Source organism: Anopheles marshallii, chromosome 3 (genome assembly GCF_943734725.1).
Source record: "Anopheles marshallii chromosome 3, idAnoMarsDA_429_01, whole genome shotgun sequence".
Lineage (NCBI taxonomy): Eukaryota > Metazoa > Arthropoda > Insecta > Diptera > Culicidae > Anopheles > Anopheles marshallii.
Window position 1 is genome coordinate 26,903,605 of NC_071327.1, and position 23,282 is coordinate 26,926,886.

The window sequence follows — 23,282 nt, forward strand, 5'->3', positions numbered from 1 at the left end:
TCTCAGGAGATACCATTAACATCCTGCTCGTATTCGAATCGGTTATATTGGGGTTTTTTTATCCTATGTAGTGATAAAATTCCAAAGGAACTTTAAAATCTAAGGAACTGGAGAATAAAGAATTTGAGGAACTAACTCTTTCAAGAATTCAAAAACTAAAAAAAGTAATGAACAAAAAAATACGCCTGATCGCGTTCGAGAGAAAGAAGCTTCGAAGGATTTTTGGTCTCGTCTATGTGTAAGGACAGTGGAGGAATCGCTACAATGCACGAGCTGTACGCCGAACTAACCGTCGCACAGCGAAGTAGACTCGTAAGGTAGCTATGGGCTGGTCATGTCATTAGAATTACACCGGACAATCCAGTCCGTAAAGTCCTTTTAGATTATCCACATGGATGGAATGATGGCGTTGAGTCGTCGAGAGGACTTCTACAGCAGGCCAAACCATGAAACTCTAGCACCGGATAAGTTTAGTAAGAAAGTAGATAAATAGTAAATAAAATAATCAATTTGTTGGCCAAAGGAACAGCAGAACATGGTTCATTTGTATCGTAAGGACGTATAGAACTTTTTTATACAAAAAGATTCAGTCTTTCCTTAAATCAAAAACTTCTTTTTAAGCGGCACAACAGCCTCAGAAGGTCTAGGCCTGCCATTTCTGGCATTCTGTGACTTTATTGGATAGTCAGTCCTGCGTACGAGAGATTGGTCCGGATGGGATTTTGGTCCGGTCCGTTCGTGTGAAGACCGGCGCCGCTACCATCATGCCACCGGGCCACCCCCAAAAATAACTCTAAAACAGTTTAAAAAATATTCAATAAAAGCTTTTAAGCTAGTTGATAGATAAATTGTATAAATAATACGGCTTCAATTTGCCGTCATATGAACCAATTTGTTAGATGTGTAGTTCCTTCTTTCACAATACGGTGGAAAATATCTATCACACATATCGGAGCGACTGATATTTAACCTTTGTTTACTCATCGTTTTGTGTGCCAAGGGCTCTAGGTTTTATTTGCGTAGAAAGCAATAAGAAAAAAAGCACACACACACACACAAGTCGGGGACCATATGACATAGAACCGCGTGACGCATTCAGAACGGCGCACGACGAACAAACACACTTTCAGCTTGTGGTGAAGACTCTAGCGACGTAGTACCTTTGACGGTTTGATTTCGTGCACATTGTGGTCGTTGTCACCATATTAATTCAAAGGTGGTGGCGGGGTGTCCCGGTAGAAACATCATAAATTTTCCCAACCAGCTTAGATCGACAGCCATATTCTCCGGTGGGCTTAAAAGTGGGCGCAATGCATTCGTGCTTTTGGTGTACGATCAACCGCAGGACGGGAATTATCAGTAGAACTGTAGTTGTATGTCGGCCGTGCAACAGTTTGCGCTGCAATTGAAGTGGTGTTTTGATTTTGATGGTTTTATAATCACCTGTCGACAGTGCTGCGACATTCTTAATGCTTTCTTTGGTTAGTTTTATAGCGCGCTTTTGCTGCACATGTGCATGTGCGGTTCAAGCGTTGGTTGAATTACCGTCACCACAGGTTCTTTGTGTATTTTGTTTGCAAACAAAAAAATGTGACGAAGAAGCTCGTAAAGCTCTGTGAAGTGGTTTTCTTCACACTTCTCAAGCACAGTTCTTTATCGTCAATTCTTGTGGAGTACTACTTGCAAGATCTTTACGGCTTGGCGTCGCGAAGGAAAGCGCGACCGATGAAATAAGTGTAAAAATCAAATTAATCAACAAATACGCGCAATAACCATCGACATTATTCTAATGATTATTGCTATGATGCGCTCGGCAAATGGTCGAAAACCGGTGCTAATAGCGCGATAATATCGGAACGGGGTATTGTCTCACTCTACCCTCTCACCACAACGTTCGGCGGCTTCATACTGCAACTCATTAGACGGTGTATGGCCGTCAATCTACACCGGGCCCCCGGTCCGTTTTCTCCGTATGGCCACCGTGTGCTCGCTGTGTGGAGCGGATAGTAAATTAATATAGGAATAAAGGCATAAAATTTTCGTCCACTCTTTTTATGGATCTCCCGAAAGGCGGCAAAATATATAACGTTCGCTTTAGTTGCGCGTTGCGTAGAGAAAACTGAAGAAGCGCTTGTGGAGTCTACGATAAGAAACATTCGCTATCACTCTCGAAAAGGAAATCATCCAGAGGAAAGTCGATTACGGACAAGGAGACAAACTTTCACTCGATTCCGACATTAGCAATTGATAGTTTCATATTCAAATAGACGTGAATATGGAATGTCAATGCAACTGCTTGTTTAAACTCTGTTTGTGAATATTTCTTTTTAGTATACACTGTTAAACTATGTATTGAAAATTTGCTTTAAGGCTCAAATAATCTAAATATAATAGCCATCTGATAACAAAAATTGTCAACTGTGGAGGCAAATCCCTTGTACTCAAAATTGTTTATCTAGCCATGGACTAAACACTTGCGTAGAGCTGAGAAACACCTTCAGTAAAAGGAAGGAAGAAGATGGATAACTTTCAAATAAACTTGACAATAAACAGACAATGTATAAACCGATTACACGACATAGATATTTTCCATACCACTATGTACACATACTGGATACACAATGTACCCCAATGTAAGGGAGAACTGCGTTTTGGTGCATAACTTGTTCACGTGTATGTATAGTTTTGCCAAATAGGTGTATCATACAGCAATGCTAAGTATGTTGGACCTGTTTGAAAATCTATGGACGGATACGAGCATTGAAATCTATGAAAATGTATCTAAAATATAAAATATACGATTTAATAGTTTTCAATTCTCTGAAACATTAAATAATATAAAAATAAATGTCTACAATTCATACAAAAAAAAACATAAAATTCGCTTGAAAATTTAAACAGTGTGTTCGAAAACCGTTTTGACCGTGTTCGAAATTATCTTCGAAAAGATTCACCCTGTAGATTTTTTTACTTCCGTTTCCACGGTAGAACAGTGGGTGACAAACGATGTACTTTGGCCAAAACCCCCGTTTCTCTAGAACTATGGTCTAAATATCCGGGCGATTGACCATAATGAACTGTGGGAATTTAAGGTTTGCTTTAGTTTTGACCATCTGTCAATGTCGACTTCAAACCAACGTACACACACGCACATACATTCGCGTTTAGGACTTTTTCGTGCATTTGTGAATAATTTTTTCTAGACTTTTACTGATTACTTCAGTAAAATTTGCCTATCGTTTTCACACTTCCGCGGACAATAAGGATATCTCACCATGGACAACTCCGGCGATCGAATAGAAAAGCTGTACAAGAACTATGAAATCTTGAGTGACGCCAAGGAAAAAATCGGCGAGGTTTGGCTACATTTTTTTTATCTCTTAATAGTGCCGGAAAAAGTTGTTTACACTTTTCGTTGTTCTTCTCCGTTCAGCACGAGGCCGAATATAAGGAAATATTGGATGCGGTGAAGGGTTCGGCGAAGGAAAAGCGTCTTGCGTCCCAGTTCATTGGGAAATTCTTCAAGCATTTTCCCAGCTTGGCGGATCTCGCCATTGAAAGTCAGCTGGATCTATGTGAGGACGAGGATACGCAGGTAGGAATACAAAATGTCGAACCTTCTGATTCATCATGAACGGGAATGAGGGAACGGGAACTTACTGCCAACTATTCGATCTACGTTTCCAGATAAGAAGGCAAGCAATTAAGGATTTGCCACAGCTGTGTCGTGATACAACGGAGCATACGCCTCGAATCGGTGACATTTTGGCCCAATTGCTCATTACCGAAGATTCAGCCGAGTTGCTGCAAGTGCATCAGTCGTTACTTACGTTGGCAAAGGTATGGTAACCTACGTTCAAAGGTTGCTTCATTTTTTTTTTAATATCTAAATAAACACGAATTTCTATTTCTTAGTACGATGCAATTGGAACGCTGACTGGAATTTTCAGTCAAATCGTAGGCGGTGAGGAGACGACACGTTTTCGCAGCTTTCAGTTTATAAACAACAAAATAATGAAACTTGAGACTCAAATTTTGACGAAACTGGTGGAAGATTTCATTATTGCTGAGGTTAAAAAAATCACACTGGTAAATGGCACCAACGCAACGCATTGCAATATTGCCGTAAACGGTATGGTAAACGGTTTGATTTTGTACTCTTTCTCAATTAGGACGTAAGCTCGGACGAGTTTCACCTGTGCATGTCTATCCTGAACCAAACGAAGCTTAGCAAAACTCTACCCGGTCATGTGGAGCTGGTAACACTGGCTGCCGAACAAGCAGATCTGGAAAGCGATCCCGGTGCGCTCGCATCGGACGATGAAACTGTGGAACGTTTTATTCAGTGTGCGACTGAGGCCATGCCGTACTTTTCGGTAAGTTTACGAATGACTCAGCCTATTGTATCACTATATAAATATCGCTAAGACTAATAATCAATTTTTGATCGATTGTTCCCCGCAGTCTCAGGTGGAATCGACTCTATTTGTAAAGTTCATGTGTGAGAAGTTTTTGCGACCGAGCGTATGGTGTTTGATCGGTGCTGCAGATGACCAGCAGCAGACACAACAGCGTTTGCTGAAAGTATTTGCCGAAATGACTGCGTTCTGTGGAACATTGGAGAAAGCTTCCGAGAAAGTGGAAGCTATTTATGAGGTGTTACTGGTACTGTATCGAAACAAAAGCATATTACCGACCATTGCAGAGGACAGGAAAATAACAAAACTCATTATTAACGCATTCCAGGAATATATGCCATTGCCACCACTTGATGCCGATTTGAACGAAACACCCTCGTTCCATTTTTCACATGCCGAATGTCTGCTGTATGCGCTGCACACCCTGGGTAAACAGGCAGCCGATTTTCTCACGTTCCCTGACAATCCAGCAAAGCTGAAAGATTTCCGTTCTCGGCTACAGTATTTGGCGCGGGGTACGCAGGGGTGAGTTGTGTTTCTTGTTTAATTAACTGTCTTGTCCATCTTGTACTTTAAAGAATTTCGGTTATTTGCAAAGAACATTCCACGAAAACAGTATGCAAATTGTAAACTGATATCGTTTTCCGGTTCGTATTTTAGGTACATCAAGAAACTTCAGGAAGCCGTCAAGGGTAAAAGTGCAGAAGAGATGAAGTCCGACGAGAACCAAATTAAAGTGACTGCACTGAAAACTACTTCTAACATCAGCACTTTGATTCGTGACCTATTTCATTCGCCACCAAGCTTCAAGTCAGTCGTACAGTTGTCCTGGGTTGTACCGAAAGGGAAGAAAGCGGTAAGAACTCGTAGAAAACACATTAATATTGTATCAATGTATATTGTTTATATTGTTGTATATTGTTTCAACAGCAACAACAACAGCGACTAGAACAGAAGCAAGAAGATGCTACCAAGACCGGAAACAAACGGCACGCAACGATCACGTTCGATGGCAATGGCAAAACGGCCCCCGACACCAAAGGGCCAAAGCACGGCAAATCAGGCCCAGGTTCACAGAAAATGTATACCCCACCGTCTGGTAAATATTCCGGCAAGCTGCATCGAAATGGCGGTGGCCGACGTTCAAGCGGCGGTGGTGGTGGCGGTGGCAATTCTCGCCGTGGCAGTTATGGATCAGCTTTCGGTGGTGGTGGTGGCCGTAACAATGGAGGAAAAAGGAAGTATTAAATTGTGACACAGCGTGTATGGTTTGCAAAGGGCGCGAAGGTACAGAATGCACACAGTTCTAATCAGGTGGGATTTTCGCCCGCTTCTTCACTCACTTTACCATTAAGACAGTTCGTCTGCATTGATAATTTATGATATTCTCTGCAAATGTTCCCTTTTTGCAATTTTATCGTAGTGATTTGACAACAGTGTCAAAACAGACATACGATTAATTTGAGTTTTATATGGTTTTATGTAGAAACGAGTGTTTTTCAATCAAGTCTTTTAGGACACTTGATTTATTATCATGCAGTCAAACATAGGAAGCTAGAATTAATGCAACATTACTGTAATGTTGCTGATATAAGTTATATTTACAGACTTTGTGTTTGATGCAAATGCACTTTTGTTCATCTGGTTGCAATAATTATTACATCAAGTAATGCTCCTTTATGATCCGTAATAATGTTGTGTATCATTGTTACTAGGTCGATGAAAAAGTGTCATTAATGAATGACCTTAGAAATTCATCTATAGGATTTAAAACGCGACTAGTCCGTTATGGGTTGATAGAAGAACTTTAATCCAAATTTAATCCATTAAACATTAACCTAGGCATATTGAAAGGGCACTCGGTTGTAGAGCTACGATTCGTGTTACTAATTGTCTTCCTTTGCTAATATCCCTTCCCGAAATATTTCTAACAACGACTTGGAAAACATCGCGTACACACATAAAATAAATATGTCTTCGGTACACCGATCGAACCCGGTAACAGCGACGGCCACGGAACGAAGAAAAGCAACGATGAATAACAAGTTGAACAACTCAACGTATCAGCAAAATGGCAGACACCAACCAGCGATAATGCTCTTCCAACGATTTGTCTTCATCAGCGTTCCTAACGTGTATCCCACTGCAACTCCCATAACTATCCTCTCCCAGTTCCACATTCCTTGCTTTCGAGTAACGTCCTGAAGTCAAATGATCCCAAACAGCTTTTAGGGTTTAGATGTGTCTTAAACACAATAGGTTCAGCGTTCAATTGTACACTCTGTACCTTCGCGTTTTTTAATTATAAACCATACCTGTTTTTACAATTTCGTCGCCCATCGTCCAGAGGGAGAAACCATCGATAGCCGACCACCAATGTCACATGAAGCAATTCTCTTCCAGCGTGTAAGTCTGTCTGATCGTAATGGAGCCGTTTGGCGTGGAGCTTAAATGACAATGTGCAGCATTAACATCCCTGTCGCTAGCATTGTAAGTACTTGGGCCACCTACCCATTGCTCCATATTTGTTTTTGGAAATACCATTTCGTTTTTTGACCAGTAAATGGTTGTGACCGGAAGGGATAGATAACGCGGTGGTATTATTATACGTTTAACTTAGAGATAAGCATATTCTTTTCTTAAATCCATTATGCTTTCTCTTAAATGGATCTTTTTCTTCTCTTACTGCTTGCAACAAAAACAACCTTTCTATTTGTTTTTCTGTAAATTATACTAGCACAACTTTTTACAAGCGTACATGAACCGCCGAAACAAATTTAGTGTGGGATTTGGAATAGATCATTGCAGTGTATAGCTGTTTCAGTTGAATTCACTGTACGGTGTTTTTTTTTACTAATTGCAAGAACTAACGAATCACCTACCCAACAGCACAATTTAAAATGTGTTCGTGTGGTGAGTGGTAATACGCCAATGCCAGTCGTACGTTTTGCTAATACATGCGACTGTGTTTTGCGTTACTTATATAGATTATCATGCTATATAATTATACCGTCGGGTAGACGAAATGAGTGGCGATGATGCTACAATACTTGTAGTGTTGCCCATAGCTGATCTAACAGAACGATAGTGTTCTTATATAAAACATTAAATACACAATCCTCCATCTACACTTGGTTCGAATTTCTCATAAATAAAACACTTCGTGGTGTGATGCAACATGCGTACCATTGACCATTAATCAATCCGAAACAATGCATGAGTTTGGCCTCATTACCATGCCGTTATATTTTAATGTAAAATATGCAATTACCATTCACAAAATTGTGTATCTTTGCTACGTACAGCTGGGCCCTATACATAAACGTAAGTAAAGTACAATCGAAATTTCGTTAAGCTTCCTCCTGATGCAATGCTATTGCTGCTTCGAACGTATCTATCGTATGGTCACATACGCGTTCCAAATCTTCCAGGCCACGTCGCAGGACATCAATTGCTCGGACGTTCTTGGCAGCCTGTATGCGGAAATGCATTTTGTTTTCTGCCGGATGTGGAACCGTGTAGCCGCAAAAGTTTACATCGGGGCTGCAAATGCATGGAATAGACTGTAATTTCTACACACCAGAATCTCCCATGTTCAACTTACTACTTGCAGATGATGCTTTTAAGCACATTTCCCAACGTGTGGCCTTCGTTTTCGAAAACAAATGTGCGTGAACTTTCGCTTGTATTCTCGTCGCCTGTAAGCTGTGCGAAGGAGGGCAGAATAACTTTGATTAGAGCTAATTAAACCTGGAGTTATATTAATCATTTTTTACCTCAGCTAATATCGGCATAGTGGAAGCTAGTTGCAATGAGAAAAAGGAATTTTAGCTCGTATATCACTCGGCGGTCGCGCTGCTAGAACACGCTGTGTTGTTGATTGTTGTGAATCAGTCATGCTTCAAATAAACATCGCACTCAGGTCGCGCACGGAACTACAAAGGACCGTAAAATTAATAACTTTGAAGCGCAAATTTGTGTTTTTTACGACTTTCCAACTAAGAAATATTCAGGCATGGCATGTTCTTTGCATTAATACGCAAATGCTGTTTACTGTATCGTAATTTGTAAAATTTACAAAAACAAAGCCTACAAATAAACGAACTGGTCAGGATGTACGTTGTGATCGACCACTGTGCACATTTGACAACGGTAGGCAGTGCTGCCAGTTTAGAACATTATGAAATCGGAGTTTGTTAGAAATCCTTCTCTAGGTGCTTGTTACAATCGTGGCCATTTTGAAAAACGTAGTGACAGTGAGCAGTAACAGCATGGAAAGGCTTAATAAAATAATAGTAAAAAAGTATTTTACAAGTAACGAACACATAAAACCATCAGATCTTCTAACAGATGAAGAATACCAGATCGTGAAGTATGCCTGGCAAATGTTTATCCTTCAATCGAGCTTCAGATTATCATATGTTTTAACGATTGGTTTCAGGAATTGCCAATTGAACGATTTACTCAAGACCGAAACCCACCCTGCAGCGCTAGATCGGATTTGCGAAGGGGAAAAACTGCAGACGGCTGAATTTTATGAACAGAAAGAGAGTGTGTATTAGTTTTAAGTATGTTTTAAGAGTGCTCCCACATATTTAGTAATTCTCTTGCTGCTGGCTCGTATCTACTTTTAGAAAGATATAAACGGGATGTCGTGAAACTGAGCCGCAAACCTGGGAAGGGTGCTGGACAGCCGCGTACTGTTAGGCAAGTGGTACCTTCTCACGATACACAAACAGTTACTGTTGATGATCTGCCTTCCACCCGCAATAATCAACCTTCGGCTCAGCTTATTGCAACTGAAGGTGTGATGGAACCAACCAGATCAAACGAATCACACGGACCACCGAACGATCCCTATCAGTTGCGCGAAGAAATTGCACCCATACCGATCGTAATGCCATTAGCAGTACTACCAGATGATGAGAACTTTGGTAGTAACGATGTGGATGGGGCGCGGGATTTTTTGCAACTGTGCACCGGCGAGAAGTTGCCACCAATGTCGATGAGACAGACGATGACACGGGACATGTTGCTTTCACAACTGCCGAGCATTCCCATAGTTCCACCGCTTGCGGATAACTTTCAAGAGCTTGACTTGAAAAGCATTAATACGCCCATGTTTAAGAGACCGTTGGGGACCAGCACACCGCTCGTAACGGGTCAAGTTGCTCAAATGGGTCTGGATGGTTCTAATCTAGATGCACAAATTCCACTACCTGCTTTACCGCAATATCTTGCAGAAGAAATAGTTGGCGGGCCAACCGAAAGTCCAACTGATGCCGTTCCTCTGGACACGGCGGTTGCATCGATTCCAGCGACTGTTGCAGCGGTTCCAGCGACTGTTGCAGCGGTTCCAGCGACTGTTGCAGCGGTTTCAACGGAAGTTCAACCAGGACCATCGCGAGAGAATTCTGGACCGTCATGTTCAAGGGTGTCAGCCAGACCAGCAATAGTAGAAAGTAATTCCTCTTCAGAGCTGTTAGCAGCACCTGCACCGCGTCGAAGACGTATCCAGCAAGAGAGCTCGTTTACGGAACGTTTGGAACCGTTCGAAATGACAGTATCATTTCCAAAGCCGAGACGAAATTTCGATATTTTTAGCTTTCCGTATCATGCGATCTGGAACAAAGCGATACAGGACGTCCAGAATCAATTGTCTGAAAGCTACAAGCAGCATCAATTGCGCGAACTACTGGTCATGCGTGAGGTGGCACCAGAAGCGCAGAGAATTGACTCAGGCTTCCAACAAACGCCTTACGAATTGACTAGTCGTCCACCTACAATGAGCGTGACTGAAACATCGAATTTAGTTGCGATCAACCAAATAGGCGGTAAACAGTCAAACGTGCAATCGATTCAGCAAGATACGTTAATGACGCCCGATATGGTAGCGAGCATTCATCCGAATGAACTGGAGGCATTGGGTTCAATTGATGGAAAGTTGACGGAAGTGTCGGAACGTTTCCACTTGAAACCTATTACGGATGGGACGGTAACGTACAGTTTAAATATTATCGCTTTATATTTAGTAATTAATATCCTCATTGAATTAATTTTCTTTTTAGTCCACAGGCCAAGAAAAGACAGCGACTGAACAGCTACAACCTGTAGAAAATGTTCCAACGGTATTGAAGGAATCATTGAAAGATAACGTCGTACAACCGGTAGTCGAAACGGACTCACGACCGGAGAAAAAACCTAAACGAGGAAATCGTAACATGAAAACGGTAAGATTTTTATCAAAATACATCACAGTAGGCATACCCGCCTCCGTAAACTCCGTACAATTTGCTAACATAATGTTTTGCTTACCTTTTTTTAGAAGCAACAGAAGCCAGTTCATAACGAAAATGATCCCATGCCGGATGTGAGTTCTGTGCTGTTTAATCAGGCACAGGAGCTCGAAACAATAGCGACCAATGAAGAAGCTGTAGAGGAGATGTTACCAATCGATACAATGGTATGTAATGGCAGTATTACGCGATGAGGTTTTAGTCGCCGCCTATCATGATTGGAAACGTCCTTTGCTGTTTTCCAGGTCGTCGATATATTGCTCACAGTGCAGGGCGCAATGAATAATGAGGAGCAACTCGGACATCCGCTTTCATTGCAACGCTTACGACAGTTATTGCAGGCAAACTCTTGTTTAAGCGCTGCGAAATTATTCAAAAACATTATACTACTGAAGCAGGCCAATCTGTTGACGGTTGAGAGTAACGTTGACCATTACATTTGTAACGTTAGTTTAAAGTTGCCACAGGTGGATGTTTCTGATGCTACCTTAATTACCCCAGTTTGAGGTATAGTTTTGCGGTGGAAGAATAACTCTATAACTACATAACGAAAATAGTAGTTACATACTATCATAACTTATCGTAACATTGATTCTAGCTCGATGGAACGCTGGTTCGCAATGCAATCAATTACATTTCTAATTTAAACGAGTTTAATATTTATCGATACTATTTACAAGATCCATTATTTAAATATGTGTTTGCAACATTTTGATGTGTATTTATAACTGTATTTAATTTATTTAATGTACTATAACTCCCCAACACATGGAGAATAATGTAATTTTATCGACAATTTGTTGGCAAATAAAACCATAACCTTTCCACCTTAAATTATTGCTTTAAGCAAAATGTGATCAAATTTTGTGTAAAGGTGAGTGAGTAGTCGAGTAAACCACCTCGACTTGAGGTTGTACAAAATTTCACCTTTTTGGCTCAAAGGTCAGCCCAATTGGACTTTCTACAGTCTGCAGCCACTTCTCTAAGCAATGACTCAATGCTGATGATGACACACACTATGTACTATGTATTTCGTACAGTGGATCAGACTCGCCAGGCACTGGTCATGTCATGAGAATGCCACCGGACAACCCGTAAAGTCCGCAAAGTTATTTCAGGTTATCCACAGGGATAAAGAGGCGTGGTAGAACCGTTTCAGGATTCCTGCAGCAGGCCAAGGATAAGTAAGTAAACTTTTGAAAGTTGATAACAAACAACAATTACTCTATTAAGTGCAACACACAAACACCAGTATGTTTTTTTTTTCTCTCTCTAAAGAAATGTGAGGTTTTTTATTGTTTTTCTTAACAAAAGGACATCTGTACAATTGATATCTATCGGCTAAACAATAGAGAAAATATATCGTAAATGTATAGCAACAAATCTACCTAGGCGCTAAAAAGCTTTAAAAAAGAAAGGAAACACCGTACAAAAAATCTGCATCCTTCACTTGCATGTGTGTGTGTGTGATGACGACGACCCCTTGCTATATCGCGTCTATTTTGTAACAATTTCACAATTAGCAAAAATATGTTTGTATTAACATTCGTTGAATATGTGTATATTGTACCCGACGGTTTTCGGCAGACTTATGTGTGGTTTTTTTTTGTTGAATTCGCTTCATCTGCTTCATCTTCGACAAAATATTTGAAATGGAGTATTGATTTTATAAATCGTTGTCCATTTAAGCCAACCTGACGCTCTGGCCTTGGTGTCTTTTTTGTTTTGTATCGGTAGGATTACATATATCCGCAGTTATTTCTTCTCAGATACTCATACAAGTGGTTTCATTTTTCGTTCTCCGATTCACAATGTCTGAATAAGTTTTATGGCGCTCGCCTTACCCCACCAACAATTGCGACATTATCATCAATTTTTGTACAACTCTGTAGAAAGTCGCAGCGCCCACTATATTGCCTGTTTGCGCTATAATCACGACTAAGTTCCTAAGCCTAAATCCTGGCTGATGTATCGTGTGCTTTGTGTGTGTGTGCATAATCGCGATCGCGTATTGCGTGCTGCGGTTTTGTGCATTCTCGGTTCATTATCACGTTTGTTTCACTTGCTTCATTATTTAAGGCGCTTTTTTGTAGTCTTTTGTGTGTAGTCTGGTGTTTTTTTTTTGTTTTAGGTCAATTGCGCTTCGCGTTTGGCTTTCACGTTCTCTTCCTTTCTTCTCTCGTACCATGGCTTAATTTGTAAGAATGTTATACAACTATCCGGAAACATACGCAAAATTGACAAACGCGATGTGACATACGACGAGTGGGGGAAATAAAGTTTTACGCACACACCACTCTCTCCCCTTTGTCCCAACACTATTTTTGTACACGTTCACAAATCAGTTCTCCTAGTGCCCTCTTATTGCGTGTATATGTAAAAAAAGTAGAAATAGAAATACTGATTCTTCATATTGTTTCGTTCCAATTCGGTAATGTTTTTTTTTTTTGTAAAAGTTCCTTTCATCGGATTAATTGCAAATAAATCTCAATTGTACGTCCCCTGGGTTGTGTTTTGGGCCTGGCACCCACGATAACACAATTCATAAAATAACACTCTAAATAAAGCACACCCTAACTACCTTACTACGCCGGCCCGAGGAGTTCCGAAAGCATTTCCCGACTGGAGAACGCATTCGCCGTGATGCCGGTTCGCGATCGACTACGATTAAGCTGTGCACGCCGTTCGGCACCGGCCGGTCGAGGTCCGCGTCGTCGACGCTGCTCCCGATTGCCAAACGCCGAACCGGTCTGGAGCGCTTCCAACAAACTATCCATAACGCCTTCTTGCGTTTGGCCCGGATCGATACTGATCAGATCCACCTTGCGCTGCTGGCGTTCGTGCAGTTCCCGCTGGGCACGCTCCTTCGCTTCCTGCGCCCGTTGCCGTTTCTCTTCCTCCTCGCGCAACCGCAGATTGTCTGAGTGTGCCTGGACGAACGCATCCTTGAACGTTTTAATGTCGGAGAAGAACTCTTCCATCGTGTACTTGGCCGGATCAAAACAGTAGTACTCGGACAGGCTGGTAAACAGGGATTCCATCTGCGCGAGCATACGGCCCAACACTTCGACCTGCGCCCGACACTCAACCGCAAACTGACCCATCACCTCGAGGAATCGATCGTCTTCGCTTTGCGGCACTTTGTTGTTGTTCAGATCCGATTCGAGGTTTTTCAGCGAGTTTTGCATCTGTCGCATCGTCTTTTGTATCGTGTCCAAGCTCACGCGCGATGCCTTATCGACGTGGGAAAGATCCTCGTGGAAGGTGAGCGCTTCCGGGAACTTGCTCTCGATTACCTCGGCGAGATAGTGCAGCAGTGTCTGCTTGTTTTCGTAGTCCTTGGTATTGGACAGCTTCGGCAGGAAACTCATTTCGAACCCAAAGGCGAGCTCCTTTTTCGATCCCGAGTTCATGTAGTTACCGAGCAGAAGGATGAGTTCCAGCACCTTTGCGAATTTTTTGCTCGTTTTCACCTCCTCGCATGCGGCCGTTCCGGCCACTATGTCCGGCTTCACATCCTGCACCATGTCCGGCAGGTCGATCTTGAAGCTGAGACTCTGCAACCGTGCCCCGAGCCGTTTGATGTCGCTGATCGTGGCCGCAAACCGTTCCGCACCGGCCAAATCTTCACCGCGCGCCCGTATCTCCTGCAGTCGCTTCAGCTGATCCGGCGGCGGAAGATACTGGATGAGCTGCTGGAGTACGCTCGGACTGAGCACGGATGTGTCGCAGCGCAGCAGACACGTACGGATCTGCTCGTATGAAAGGTGCTTCAGCGACCCGCCTAACAGGATGGAAAGGTTCTGTGCCGCTTTGCCGTCCAGCACGCGCAGATCGATATTTTTCTTCGACGACTGTGGCCGATCGCTGGCATCTTTGTCGACTGGTTTGGCCGGCTTCGAGGAGAACTTCATGGCGAGTCGTGCGAAAATGTCATTATCGGCTAGTTTCTCTTCCTGCACCTGTACCCAGAACGAGTTCTCCGATAGCTTTTGCGCATCCAAACCGTTCCAGTTGGCCCGCTTCATCGGGCCATCGGTGTCCCACTTTTTCTTCGGCTTCAAACCGTACGGCAGAGGTTTCGGGGCGGCATTGGGGAAGGGCGGCGGCATACCGGGTGGCCGGAATCCACCACCGCCCATCATCATCATCGGCGGGGGAGGGGGTGGACCACCGCCCATACCGGGCATGGGAGGGGGAGGTGGGGGACCACCGCTAGCCCCCGGGAAGGGTGGAGGTGGTGGTGCTGGTGCACCACCTACCATAACTGGAATTGCTCCCGGGCAGGGTGGAGGAGGTGGTGCTGCCACCGTTCCAGGTACACCGGGTAGCAGACCGGGCGGTGGCGGAGGAATGTTGATTTGAGGTAGTTTACTTTTACCCTTCGGCGACACGACAACGCCGGTCGCTTCGATCTCTTTCAGCCGATCCTCGAGGGCGGCTACACGGGCTTCCGCTTCCTGTCGCGCAGTTTGCAGCTCGGTCATACGCTTCTCGAAGTCTTCCGACTTTTTGCTTTCCATCTGTTTCGTCTTTTCCGCCATATCGTCCAGCAGTGTGCTGGTGTCTATGTGGAAATCGCGACTCTCAAAGTTCGGATCGTACCCACTCTTGTGCAGTACGACCTGTGAAACGCATTCCTCGATTAGCTTAAAGTAGGCCGGCCGATACTGGTGATCGTCACGGATAAACAACAAATGCTGCAGAATCGACAGGAAGTACGGCTCGCAACTCGTGTCCACGACCAGGCTCCGCAGCAGTTCGAAACAATCATTCATGTCATCCAGCTCGAGCCGCACATTGTCGAACCGATTGGAAAACTCCTCGAAATCATCTTCCCGGTAGCCGTTGAAGATCTTGAAGTGATTCACCAGATTCTCGTTACCGCTCTTCTCCACCATCTCCGACAGCTGATCGATCCGTTCGTACAGACCGGCGCGCATCATTTCACACCGCAAATGAAGCCGGAAGTTAATGTCGGTCGGTGAGTTGATGAGACAGTTGATGAAGATCATCGTGCTGCAGGTCAGCTCGTAGTTACGATCGTGATCCAAAAACAAACCCTCCACAATCGGACGAAATCGATCCGAACCAGGCTTTCGCATCGAGCTGACATTGGTGATCGCTCGCAGTACCTTCTCGTACCCGTTACGATCCTTCAACAGTGTTAAGGCGGACAGTAGCTTTATCGCTTCGCACATCGTCTGCGGGTTGGTGGCATCGACACATTGCGCCAACAGCAGCACAACCGCGTGCTGATCCGGCGTGAGAATAACGTTCAGACCCCAGGAGTTGTTGAGGATCGCCTTCAGACATCGTAAACATTCGTACTCGATCTTGTACATTCGTCGCGGGCCCGATTTGCAGTACCGTAGCAGGGTAACGATTTCGTTGATGCCATCCTCGCCAAAGTCCTTGATCCAGCTGATGGGGTTGCTGGTCAATGCCACGCGAAGACTCTCCAAACATCCGAGCAGCTTGCTTGATCGGTTTGAATAGTCGCCTTCGTGAAGGTACTGCACATAGTCCGAGGGTTTTTCGAACCGTGAATTACCGCGATGTTCGGCGGATATTTTACCTGCCAATGAAAGAGCGATACCGGAAATAGGAATTAGATTCAGTTAGGCTAATGAATTAAACGTATTTTTTCTACAGTAAATAACCGTCTGGTATTCTGAAGAACCCGGGACACAAATGTATTGGTTCATCTGTTTAAACAATTGTACACATCACAACTCTGTAAAATCATTATTGAACTTCATGAGTGGCTTGTGAGTCCCAACACAAGTTTTGGGACGATCGTCTATCTTGATTTTTGACCAAATACAGTGATCATGGTTCGAGGAGCTTAAATACTGGTTGGCGTAGCAAACACTTTTACTATAAGGCCAATTGTTGGACAGGCCTGCATTAGAGGTGATGTTCATTCCCTTTCCCCTTCATAGCTTCTACAGGACTGAGTTATCTGTTGGTATTAAAAAAAAACAATAGTAACAGTTAGTCTTAATAGTTTACGAGTGGATGCTTGAGTGAACCAATAGACCACTTACGTACAAATTCTTCTAGTAGATCGATCATTAAAAAAAGATAATCCCAGCATTTCCACACCACATCAATCTTTGACCCACATATGAGATTCAATTGCGCGTGTGTGTGTGTACATCCAATGCCAATCGATGGGGCGGAAAAATAGATTACAAAACAAGACCGGTACTATTTTTAAAGCAGTGTTTACAGCATAAATCGCGATAGCTCATTCTCGTGCTGAGCAGTGGTATTAAAAATTCTTCCCGAGCAAAGAGGAAGTACAAGCGCATTTAGTACGTAAATCGTGTCTTATGGGGCAAATGAAACACGAATGATCATTCCCCCGCTACACGTCCTCCAGTAAACAGTTCAAGAATCGTCGTTTCTTCCGCACGGCAAATTGAATAAACAGACGATATTTTGAAAAACCATTAGTGGAGCGATAATTATAGCGTGATGGTGTCATCGACAAAAACATGGCCGGGTACATATTGCTTTCTTCCAACAAGGTGGAGACACTGTAGCACAAGATCGTCTTCCTTGTGTGCTGCAGGTGCATAAAGAGCAACGCGTGCAGTATTACGTACGTTTGTGAATAAAGTATGAATTTTACCTCCAAATGGATATGGACACGATACTCTCAGTCAAGCGGTATTCAACAGTCACAGCGTTGAAGCGATGAACGTCATTGCAGCGCTCAAAACAGGAAAACAGGATCATGACGAGGACCACACGATGATGTAATGCAAACGAGCGAAAAATGATAATGAGTGAAGAGCTTTCGAGAACCGTGGCATCATCATGGGCAAGTTCCTCCGATCTGTTGTCCAGCCTCAAACGCTTAACAAACGCGTCGACCTTGAACTTGCCGTCGCATAAGAAGTGGTCATTTGTGTTGGGAAAAGAAGATGCAGCAAAGCAGTAGGCTCAAACACGAATCTGCTGTTTTGCCGGCCGGAACGACTAGACTTCCTCGCGCCTATGTGTGGCTTTTCTTCTGGGCATACATTCACTTCACTAGCGAAATGGAGAGCGGTTAAAAAAACGATCGGCGATCCTTCTTCTAAGTGGTTCTACTCTGCTCGCAAGAATGAACAGCTGATGGTTGTGTAAGAAAATAATCAAAGAAAACGCCCAAGATGCACTGACTAGAAACGTGCAGAAATGGCAAATAAAGGATAGAACATTGGCCGCCGGAACGTGGCAAAGAATGAAGCGAGCACAGGAAGGTGCGAGATCAAGTGAAGCGTTTGTTTGCGATCGGGCGATCGAATGCAGCGCGGCACATAGGCCGCCAAGAGGCTGCCAAGCGAGTGGTTGTTTTGCTGCTTGACGTAATGTGAGGCATGTGGCCTGGCTGAGCACGTGGCGCACCTTGTAGATAAATGGGACGCAGCGTAGGAACCGCACGCGAATAGCCTGCGATATACGCGGGATGGCGGTGATGATCATCTTTCAGCGGTATGATGCTCATTGCTGCCATAGCAAATAGGGAAAGACAAAGAAGCGTCGCTTTGCGTGGAGAAAAGATCGTTATTAACTGTAGCAATATTTGTGTGCCATTGCACAATGTGTTGTAGCTGGTTGTCTACTTAATGACGCGAATGAAAATAGTGAGCGTTTCATTATGCGCATAGCGATAGGGACGGTCTGTCCTTGTGATCATTAACGATGTCTACACGAAAACATCTGGCTTCCTTAAAATTTAATTCCTGATCTTTACTTCCCGTGGGTTTGGTTTTTCAATGTACAATACAAGTACAAGTATTTGGCTTGGTTTCCCTCAATATTTAAGGTTCTTTCATTAAAAAATAATAATATAATTCTTTAAATTCTTGTTTCTTTTTTAAGATTAAAAAAAGACTAGAAGATTAGGAGCTGCAAACTCTTTTACAACTTTTTAACAAATTACGAATTCCAGACTAAGACAAATTCTGGCCTTCTCAGTCCGGAGAACGATCCAATTAGTGATTCTCTCGGTTAAACAGAAGCATCTTCCAATGTTCTGCATGAGTGATGTAGAATTTCTCAACCACTATTCTCCAAAGACTTTTCCTGTTGGAATAATAATTATTGATCAGTGCTTTGTCTCTCATTGTCTGGACATTTGGGTACATCTTCCAACGAATTAACAAATGTACATGATAACCCAATGTAACAGTTCAATCTGTTGTACTAAGTCTCTCTTAGACCAAAAAATCTGCTCTCTTCATTATATTGTTAAGACAAGGGCAGATTGCAGTATGTCTCAATTTTATGTATGACACTTTGCTCAAGGTCCTATCGTAAATTCTCCAATAAAATTGCCCATTATTTACCAGTGGAAGGATTCGCTGATCAAAACAAGGTAAGAGATGATCATTATTCACTTCAAACCGTCACATAGCAGTTGTTATTTGCTTTTGAATCATCTCCCCTGCTGACCATTCAAGAGGGACCAAACAAAGATGAGACTTACCAACAGAGGTTGGTGTTGAATCAGAACGAACAAACGATGGCCAGCTCATTCGGTTAGATGGACCTGTTGTCTCATCAAGGTGAAAGAACGGTGTGCAACGTCGAACGGTTGGTAGCAATTTTTGCAAATAAAACAGAACGATGACGACGGGCGCGGACGATGTGTAAAGTCACCCTCCCAAAAGGCGATACGACGCGGTATGCGCTTATAAGGAACTTGACCATGAGTCAATGGTGACCAGCCTCGTAAGCTCAACCGCCAAACACGTTCTCCGCTTTCCGGCCATCATTCATGGCGACATTCTCCCGTTGCTTCGGGTTTAACCGTTTTCTTATCGAGCAGCACACAAGGGTTTTATGTCCGCGACCGCAAGCGACAGCGAAGAAACAAAGTCAACGTATGTGTGTTGATTATCGATTGTGAAGCTTTCTTTGCTGGTGGAGTGGTTCAGCCGCAGCGCAAAATAGCATCGACATTAGTGAGCTATTTCAAAGAGCGAACGACGGCTTCTCATTTCACGGTGCGTTGCCCGAATAGTTCTGGAAGCGTTCTAGCACATGCGACACGCAAGATCGTACAGTGGTGGCGGTCCCGAGAAGCTTCGTATTAGAATGCTGACAACCGATAAAACGAAAAAGAAACAGTTAGAAAAAGAATCAAAAAGACCACCGGAAACCACGGCGGGTTTCGTTGATTCAATAGCAGAATTGAATTGCAGTGTGAAAGCAGCGAAGGATTGAGGAGCCTACGGTGGAGAACATAAAGATAGGAACATTTTGGTATTGATCGAATTCCTTTTTTTACTCCAAAGAATGCGAATAAATCTGATAGATGGTTTTGGTGATGGGTTCGGGTATGTGCGACTTATTGAAACTTGTTTGGCTAAGCTGCGTCGCGCTCGATACGATACATTTAACGCGCTTGCGTGTTGATAAAGTTTCCACTGTTGGGCGTTTCATCGCGATTGAGTATCGCTCTGTCTGCTGAGTTCTTCTTTCTGGACAAATCAATCACATTCAATCGTCCAAAGTTCTTTCCTCACCAGTGAGTACATAAAGTACATATTCTCGGTTCGTTTTCCTTTTCGGCTTCACCGGAACTCGCACGAGACGATGCACTCATGCGTGGTACGCTTGATAGTAAGCGGGGGCGTCGCTTCTGTTGCACATGGTCAGAACGCGCGTAAAACGCGACCTAAAAGTAAACACATTGTTACCCGGTCCTCCCCTTCGCGCTCGTACGCATGACCTGCTGCACCCCAAACCGTGCCACCTGTTGAATATTCTCCCACTTCCACTTTAAATGCTTCTAATGGCTGATTGCGGTAACCACAGCAACCGGGCATACTATCGTACTTTGCAGCTTAGAGCGGTTCGCGTCATTACACACTACAGCCGATAGAATTGAAACATTTGAACGCGTTCCGTTGCTTTGTTTACAAACGAAATCGCTCTATCATTTTTGTATCCCTGTTTCGGGTACGAAAAGGAGGCCAAGATATTATTAGTGTTCAAGGTGGGCGCATTTTTTGTAGTTGTCGTAAAAGTAAACCCAGAACAAGTGTTTTGGGGTGGAAAACGACATGATAACACATACCGAGCGCGCAACAGGCGATAAGACAATTATAATTATGAGCTCATACACTGCTAGATGAGCCGCTATTTTACACATTTCGTAAATAAGGTCGTTTAGCATGCTGGCTCCCTGTTTAATGCTAACTTATCACCTTGTATGGATTGTTAATGTTTTGTCTTTGCAGTAATAGCATCAGCTGTTAGCAATTAAAGACTTTCTTGTTGCTGTTTTTCTGTCACACTAAACATTTGGAAGCTATTGTAGCGGCTTTAGAGCGCCACACTAATGTAATGTAAATGCTCAAATTATACACGCATCGTTTGCCCGAAGGCTTTGTATGACTTGCAGCCTTTGGAACGGCGAGCGATAAGAAACCACAGTTCAACCACAGAAGAATAAAAGGAGGCCACAGTGATGAATATATCCACGGACGAAGAGTATTCCATCGCCTACTGCATGCCTGTCTGCTATTGCGGGACAAAAAGTCAACGACTGCTGGGCCCGTCTTGATGCGCGGGTAATTTGGCACGAATAGGGACGAGACGTCGCTAAAGGGATATTTTTGGAATTCCAAACCAAGGTATGATCTCAGCGTGCTTGTTGTACAACCTTCACCAGTTCACCCCACGGAGAAGGATATTGGACCGGTTAATTTTGTAAATGATACGACGCCGACAATTTTCAGCTCTAAAAATACAACCGCGTAGATGAATCCCCATCAACGAACCATCCTTGAAGTAACGTGTTTTCACTATAGCCGTGAATTCCAAGTGCAAAACACCCCCGAGTTGGTCCCGTGTCTTCAACTACTCACAATACGTTAATGCACTTTGAGGCGACTCTTCTTGCTATGCTTGTCGATCGTGGATGTTGTGTTTTCGTTTCACAATTGCACGGGCGGCTTGAGTACGGCACACGAGGTAGGGTCACCCCCACAAACCCTCTTTCTGCACGGGCCGCTATCTGTAGCGCACTGGGTACACGCCCCACTACCGTTTTCACCCTGCATTTTGCAAGTAACGTATGAAGGATGTTTTAGTGGGTCACGATGGACTTCCAATAGAGGTGTGCGTTAATACACTTCAAGGCCTTTGGATGCGATGTCTTGCACTCACTGCAGACCTTTGAATCAAAAGCCTTCTTCTTGCGAAAGAGTAACGGCCAACGGGGTGTTGGTTGTGGTAGACCTTGCGCGCATCCTTTCCATCCAAACTTGCCAATGTAAATAAACAAAACGCAACCTAAAACCACCATCCAAATGCAGTTCTACTCGCGTTCCCTGTCTCGCTTGCACGTTTGGCGTGACCCCGCCGCGCGACACTGCGCGAGCCGCGTCTTTGTTGAATGCCTACGTCCGCTTTTTGGTCTGTCGTTTGCTGCTGTCCGTTGTATCGGTATGTGCGTTCACCTTCTGAACCTACCTTTCACATGCATATCGATCATCTTGCGCTTCTCCTCGAGCGGTTTGCCCAGCAGCGGATCGCGCTTGTCCTTCGGAATGTTCATGTCCTCGAGTATTTCGAGAAACAGTTTGTTGACTTCCGCCTCGCTTAGTCGATGTGTTTCGTTCGGTTCGATCATGGATACCAGATCCGCGTCCGGGCCGGACAGTGGACGGCCCCCGTTAAGGCTACCGTAACTCCCTCCGTATCCACTGAAGTTCCCGCCAGCGTTGCTCGGACCGTTCCCGTACACCCCACTCCCTCCATGCCGACCAAGCTTCTTGTGTGGTCGGCCGAGCAACGTATCCAGAAAGCCACCCGATTTCACTCGATCGTGTTTCGACATTTTTCACGCACTCGCGACGCGCGGATCGGTACGACAGCGCCAATGGTCGATTCAATTTGTTATTGGACAGAAATCTAACCTACACAAAAAGCAAACAATAACACTTTCCGATATATATTTTATAAAATAGATCACGAACGAAAGAGCAGCGATGCTCCACGGCTGACATCATTTCTTCTTCTTCCTTTACATGCTCATCGCACCAGCTTCAATGTGTGAGTGGAAGAAAGGTTCACTCATACTGACCTGCTTGACAACTGATGGAACAACTGTCAAAAGTTGGGCTGAGGTCTCGTCAGTTCGACCGCGTCTGTGGTTTTCCAACCATCACTGGAAATTCTTATTTATCCTACTTTGAGCTTATGGTACCGTCTAAAATATATTTGGGGTGAAATGTATTGTATGTGAAATATACATTCCGATTAATGAAGCTTGTTGTTATTGTTAAATTTTGTGTTTATTTGATGAATGTGAAGAAAATATACTGTGATCTGACCCGTTTTACAAGTTCTTCTAGAATGCCAAGGATTTCGATGCTGTCAAATTGACATTTCCAATCTGCACAAAAAATCAAAAGAAATTTCCAGCGCAAAGGTGCGTGTTTTTCGTTCGCCGGAATCATTTGTGTTAAAATAGGAAAATATATTCCTAAGCTCACTATTCCCATACATCGCTGCATTTCTTTATTGCCGTTTTATCGACCTCGAGTGTAATTCAAGC

General features: G+C 43.6%; 4 protein-coding genes across 5 annotated transcripts; 2 read left to right on the plus strand and 2 right to left on the minus strand.

Moving 5' to 3' along the window:
- Positions 1–3,275: 3,275 nt before the first annotated feature.
- LOC128713678 (apoptosis inhibitor 5 homolog) lies at positions 3,276–5,666 on the plus strand. 2 transcript variants are annotated; one of them, XM_053808541.1, is made up of 9 exons: positions 3,276–3,356; positions 3,434–3,595; positions 3,688–3,840; positions 3,916–4,089; positions 4,173–4,376; positions 4,465–4,665; positions 4,747–4,943; positions 5,079–5,273; positions 5,342–5,666. In XM_053808541.1, exons 1-9 carry the CDS (start codon positions 3,276–3,278, stop codon positions 5,664–5,666), a joined length of 1,692 nt encoding a protein of 563 aa, XP_053664516.1. The 2 variants fall into 2 exon arrangements, with proteins under 2 accessions (XP_053664516.1, XP_053664517.1); XM_053808542.1 differs by having other exon boundaries at positions 5,079–5,271; positions 5,349–5,666.
- A 2,102-nt stretch (positions 5,667–7,768) lies between these two features.
- LOC128712420 (probable DNA-directed RNA polymerases I and III subunit RPAC2) lies at positions 7,769–8,212 on the minus strand. The gene is made up of 3 exons (XM_053807313.1): positions 8,195–8,212; positions 8,023–8,123; positions 7,769–7,961 (listed from the first exon to the last, which is right to left on the minus strand). Exons 1-3 carry the CDS (start codon positions 8,210–8,212, stop codon positions 7,769–7,771), a joined length of 312 nt encoding a protein of 103 aa, XP_053663288.1.
- A 468-nt stretch (positions 8,213–8,680) lies between these two features.
- LOC128712421 (uncharacterized) lies at positions 8,681–11,220 on the plus strand. Its single transcript, XM_053807314.1, has 6 exons — positions 8,681–8,790; positions 8,860–8,969; positions 9,053–10,413; positions 10,487–10,648; positions 10,756–10,881; positions 10,960–11,220. Exons 1-6 carry the CDS (start codon positions 8,690–8,692, stop codon positions 11,218–11,220), a joined length of 2,121 nt encoding a protein of 706 aa, XP_053663289.1. The 5' UTR covers positions 8,681–8,689.
- Positions 11,221–13,299: 2,079 nt separating this feature from the next.
- On the minus strand, positions 13,300–22,562 carry LOC128711323 (protein diaphanous). Its single transcript, XM_053806192.1, has 3 exons — positions 22,468–22,562; positions 22,196–22,404; positions 13,300–16,292 (listed from the first exon to the last, which is right to left on the minus strand). The coding sequence occupies exons 1-3, from the start codon at positions 22,560–22,562 to the stop codon at positions 13,300–13,302; spliced, it is 3,297 nt and encodes a 1,098-aa protein (XP_053662167.1).
- Between the last annotated feature and the right edge of the window lie 720 nt (positions 22,563–23,282).

Excerpts from the sequence above, each read along its gene's own strand:
- LOC128713678 (XM_053808541.1), top strand. The coding sequence starts at position 3,276 with ATGGACAACTCCGGCGATCGAATAGAAAAGCTGTACAAGAACTATGAA. Across the intron at positions 3,357-3,433 it reads CCAAGGAAAAAATCGGCGAG|CACGAGGCCGAATATAAGGA; the intron begins GTTTGGCTACAT and ends TTCTCCGTTCAG. Across the intron at positions 4,090-4,172 it reads AGGTTAAAAAAATCACACTG|GACGTAAGCTCGGACGAGTT; the intron begins GTAAATGGCACC and ends TTTCTCAATTAG.
- LOC128712420 (XM_053807313.1), bottom strand. Across the intron at positions 7,962-8,022 it reads AAAAGCATCATCTGCAAGTA|CCCCGATGTAAACTTTTGCG; the intron begins GTAAGTTGAACA and ends ATGCATTTGCAG.
- LOC128712421 (XM_053807314.1), top strand. The coding sequence starts at position 8,690 with ATGGAAAGGCTTAATAAAATAATAGTAAAAAAGTATTTTACAAGTAAC. Across the intron at positions 8,791-8,859 it reads GAAGAATACCAGATCGTGAA|GAATTGCCAATTGAACGATT; the intron begins GTATGCCTGGCA and ends GATTGGTTTCAG. Across the intron at positions 8,970-9,052 it reads ATTTTATGAACAGAAAGAGA|AAAGATATAAACGGGATGTC; the intron begins GTGTGTATTAGT and ends ATCTACTTTTAG.
- LOC128711323 (XM_053806192.1), bottom strand. The coding sequence starts at position 22,562 with ATGTCGAAACACGATCGAGTGAAATCGGGTGGCTTTCTGGATACGTTG. Across the intron at positions 22,405-22,467 it reads CGGCATGGAGGGAGTGGGGT|CCTTAACGGGGGCCGTCCAC; the intron begins GTACGGGAACGG and ends GAGTTACGGTAG. Across the intron at positions 16,293-22,195 it reads GATCGATATGCATGTGAAAG|GTAAAATATCCGCCGAACAT; the intron begins GTAGGTTCAGAA and ends TTTCATTGGCAG.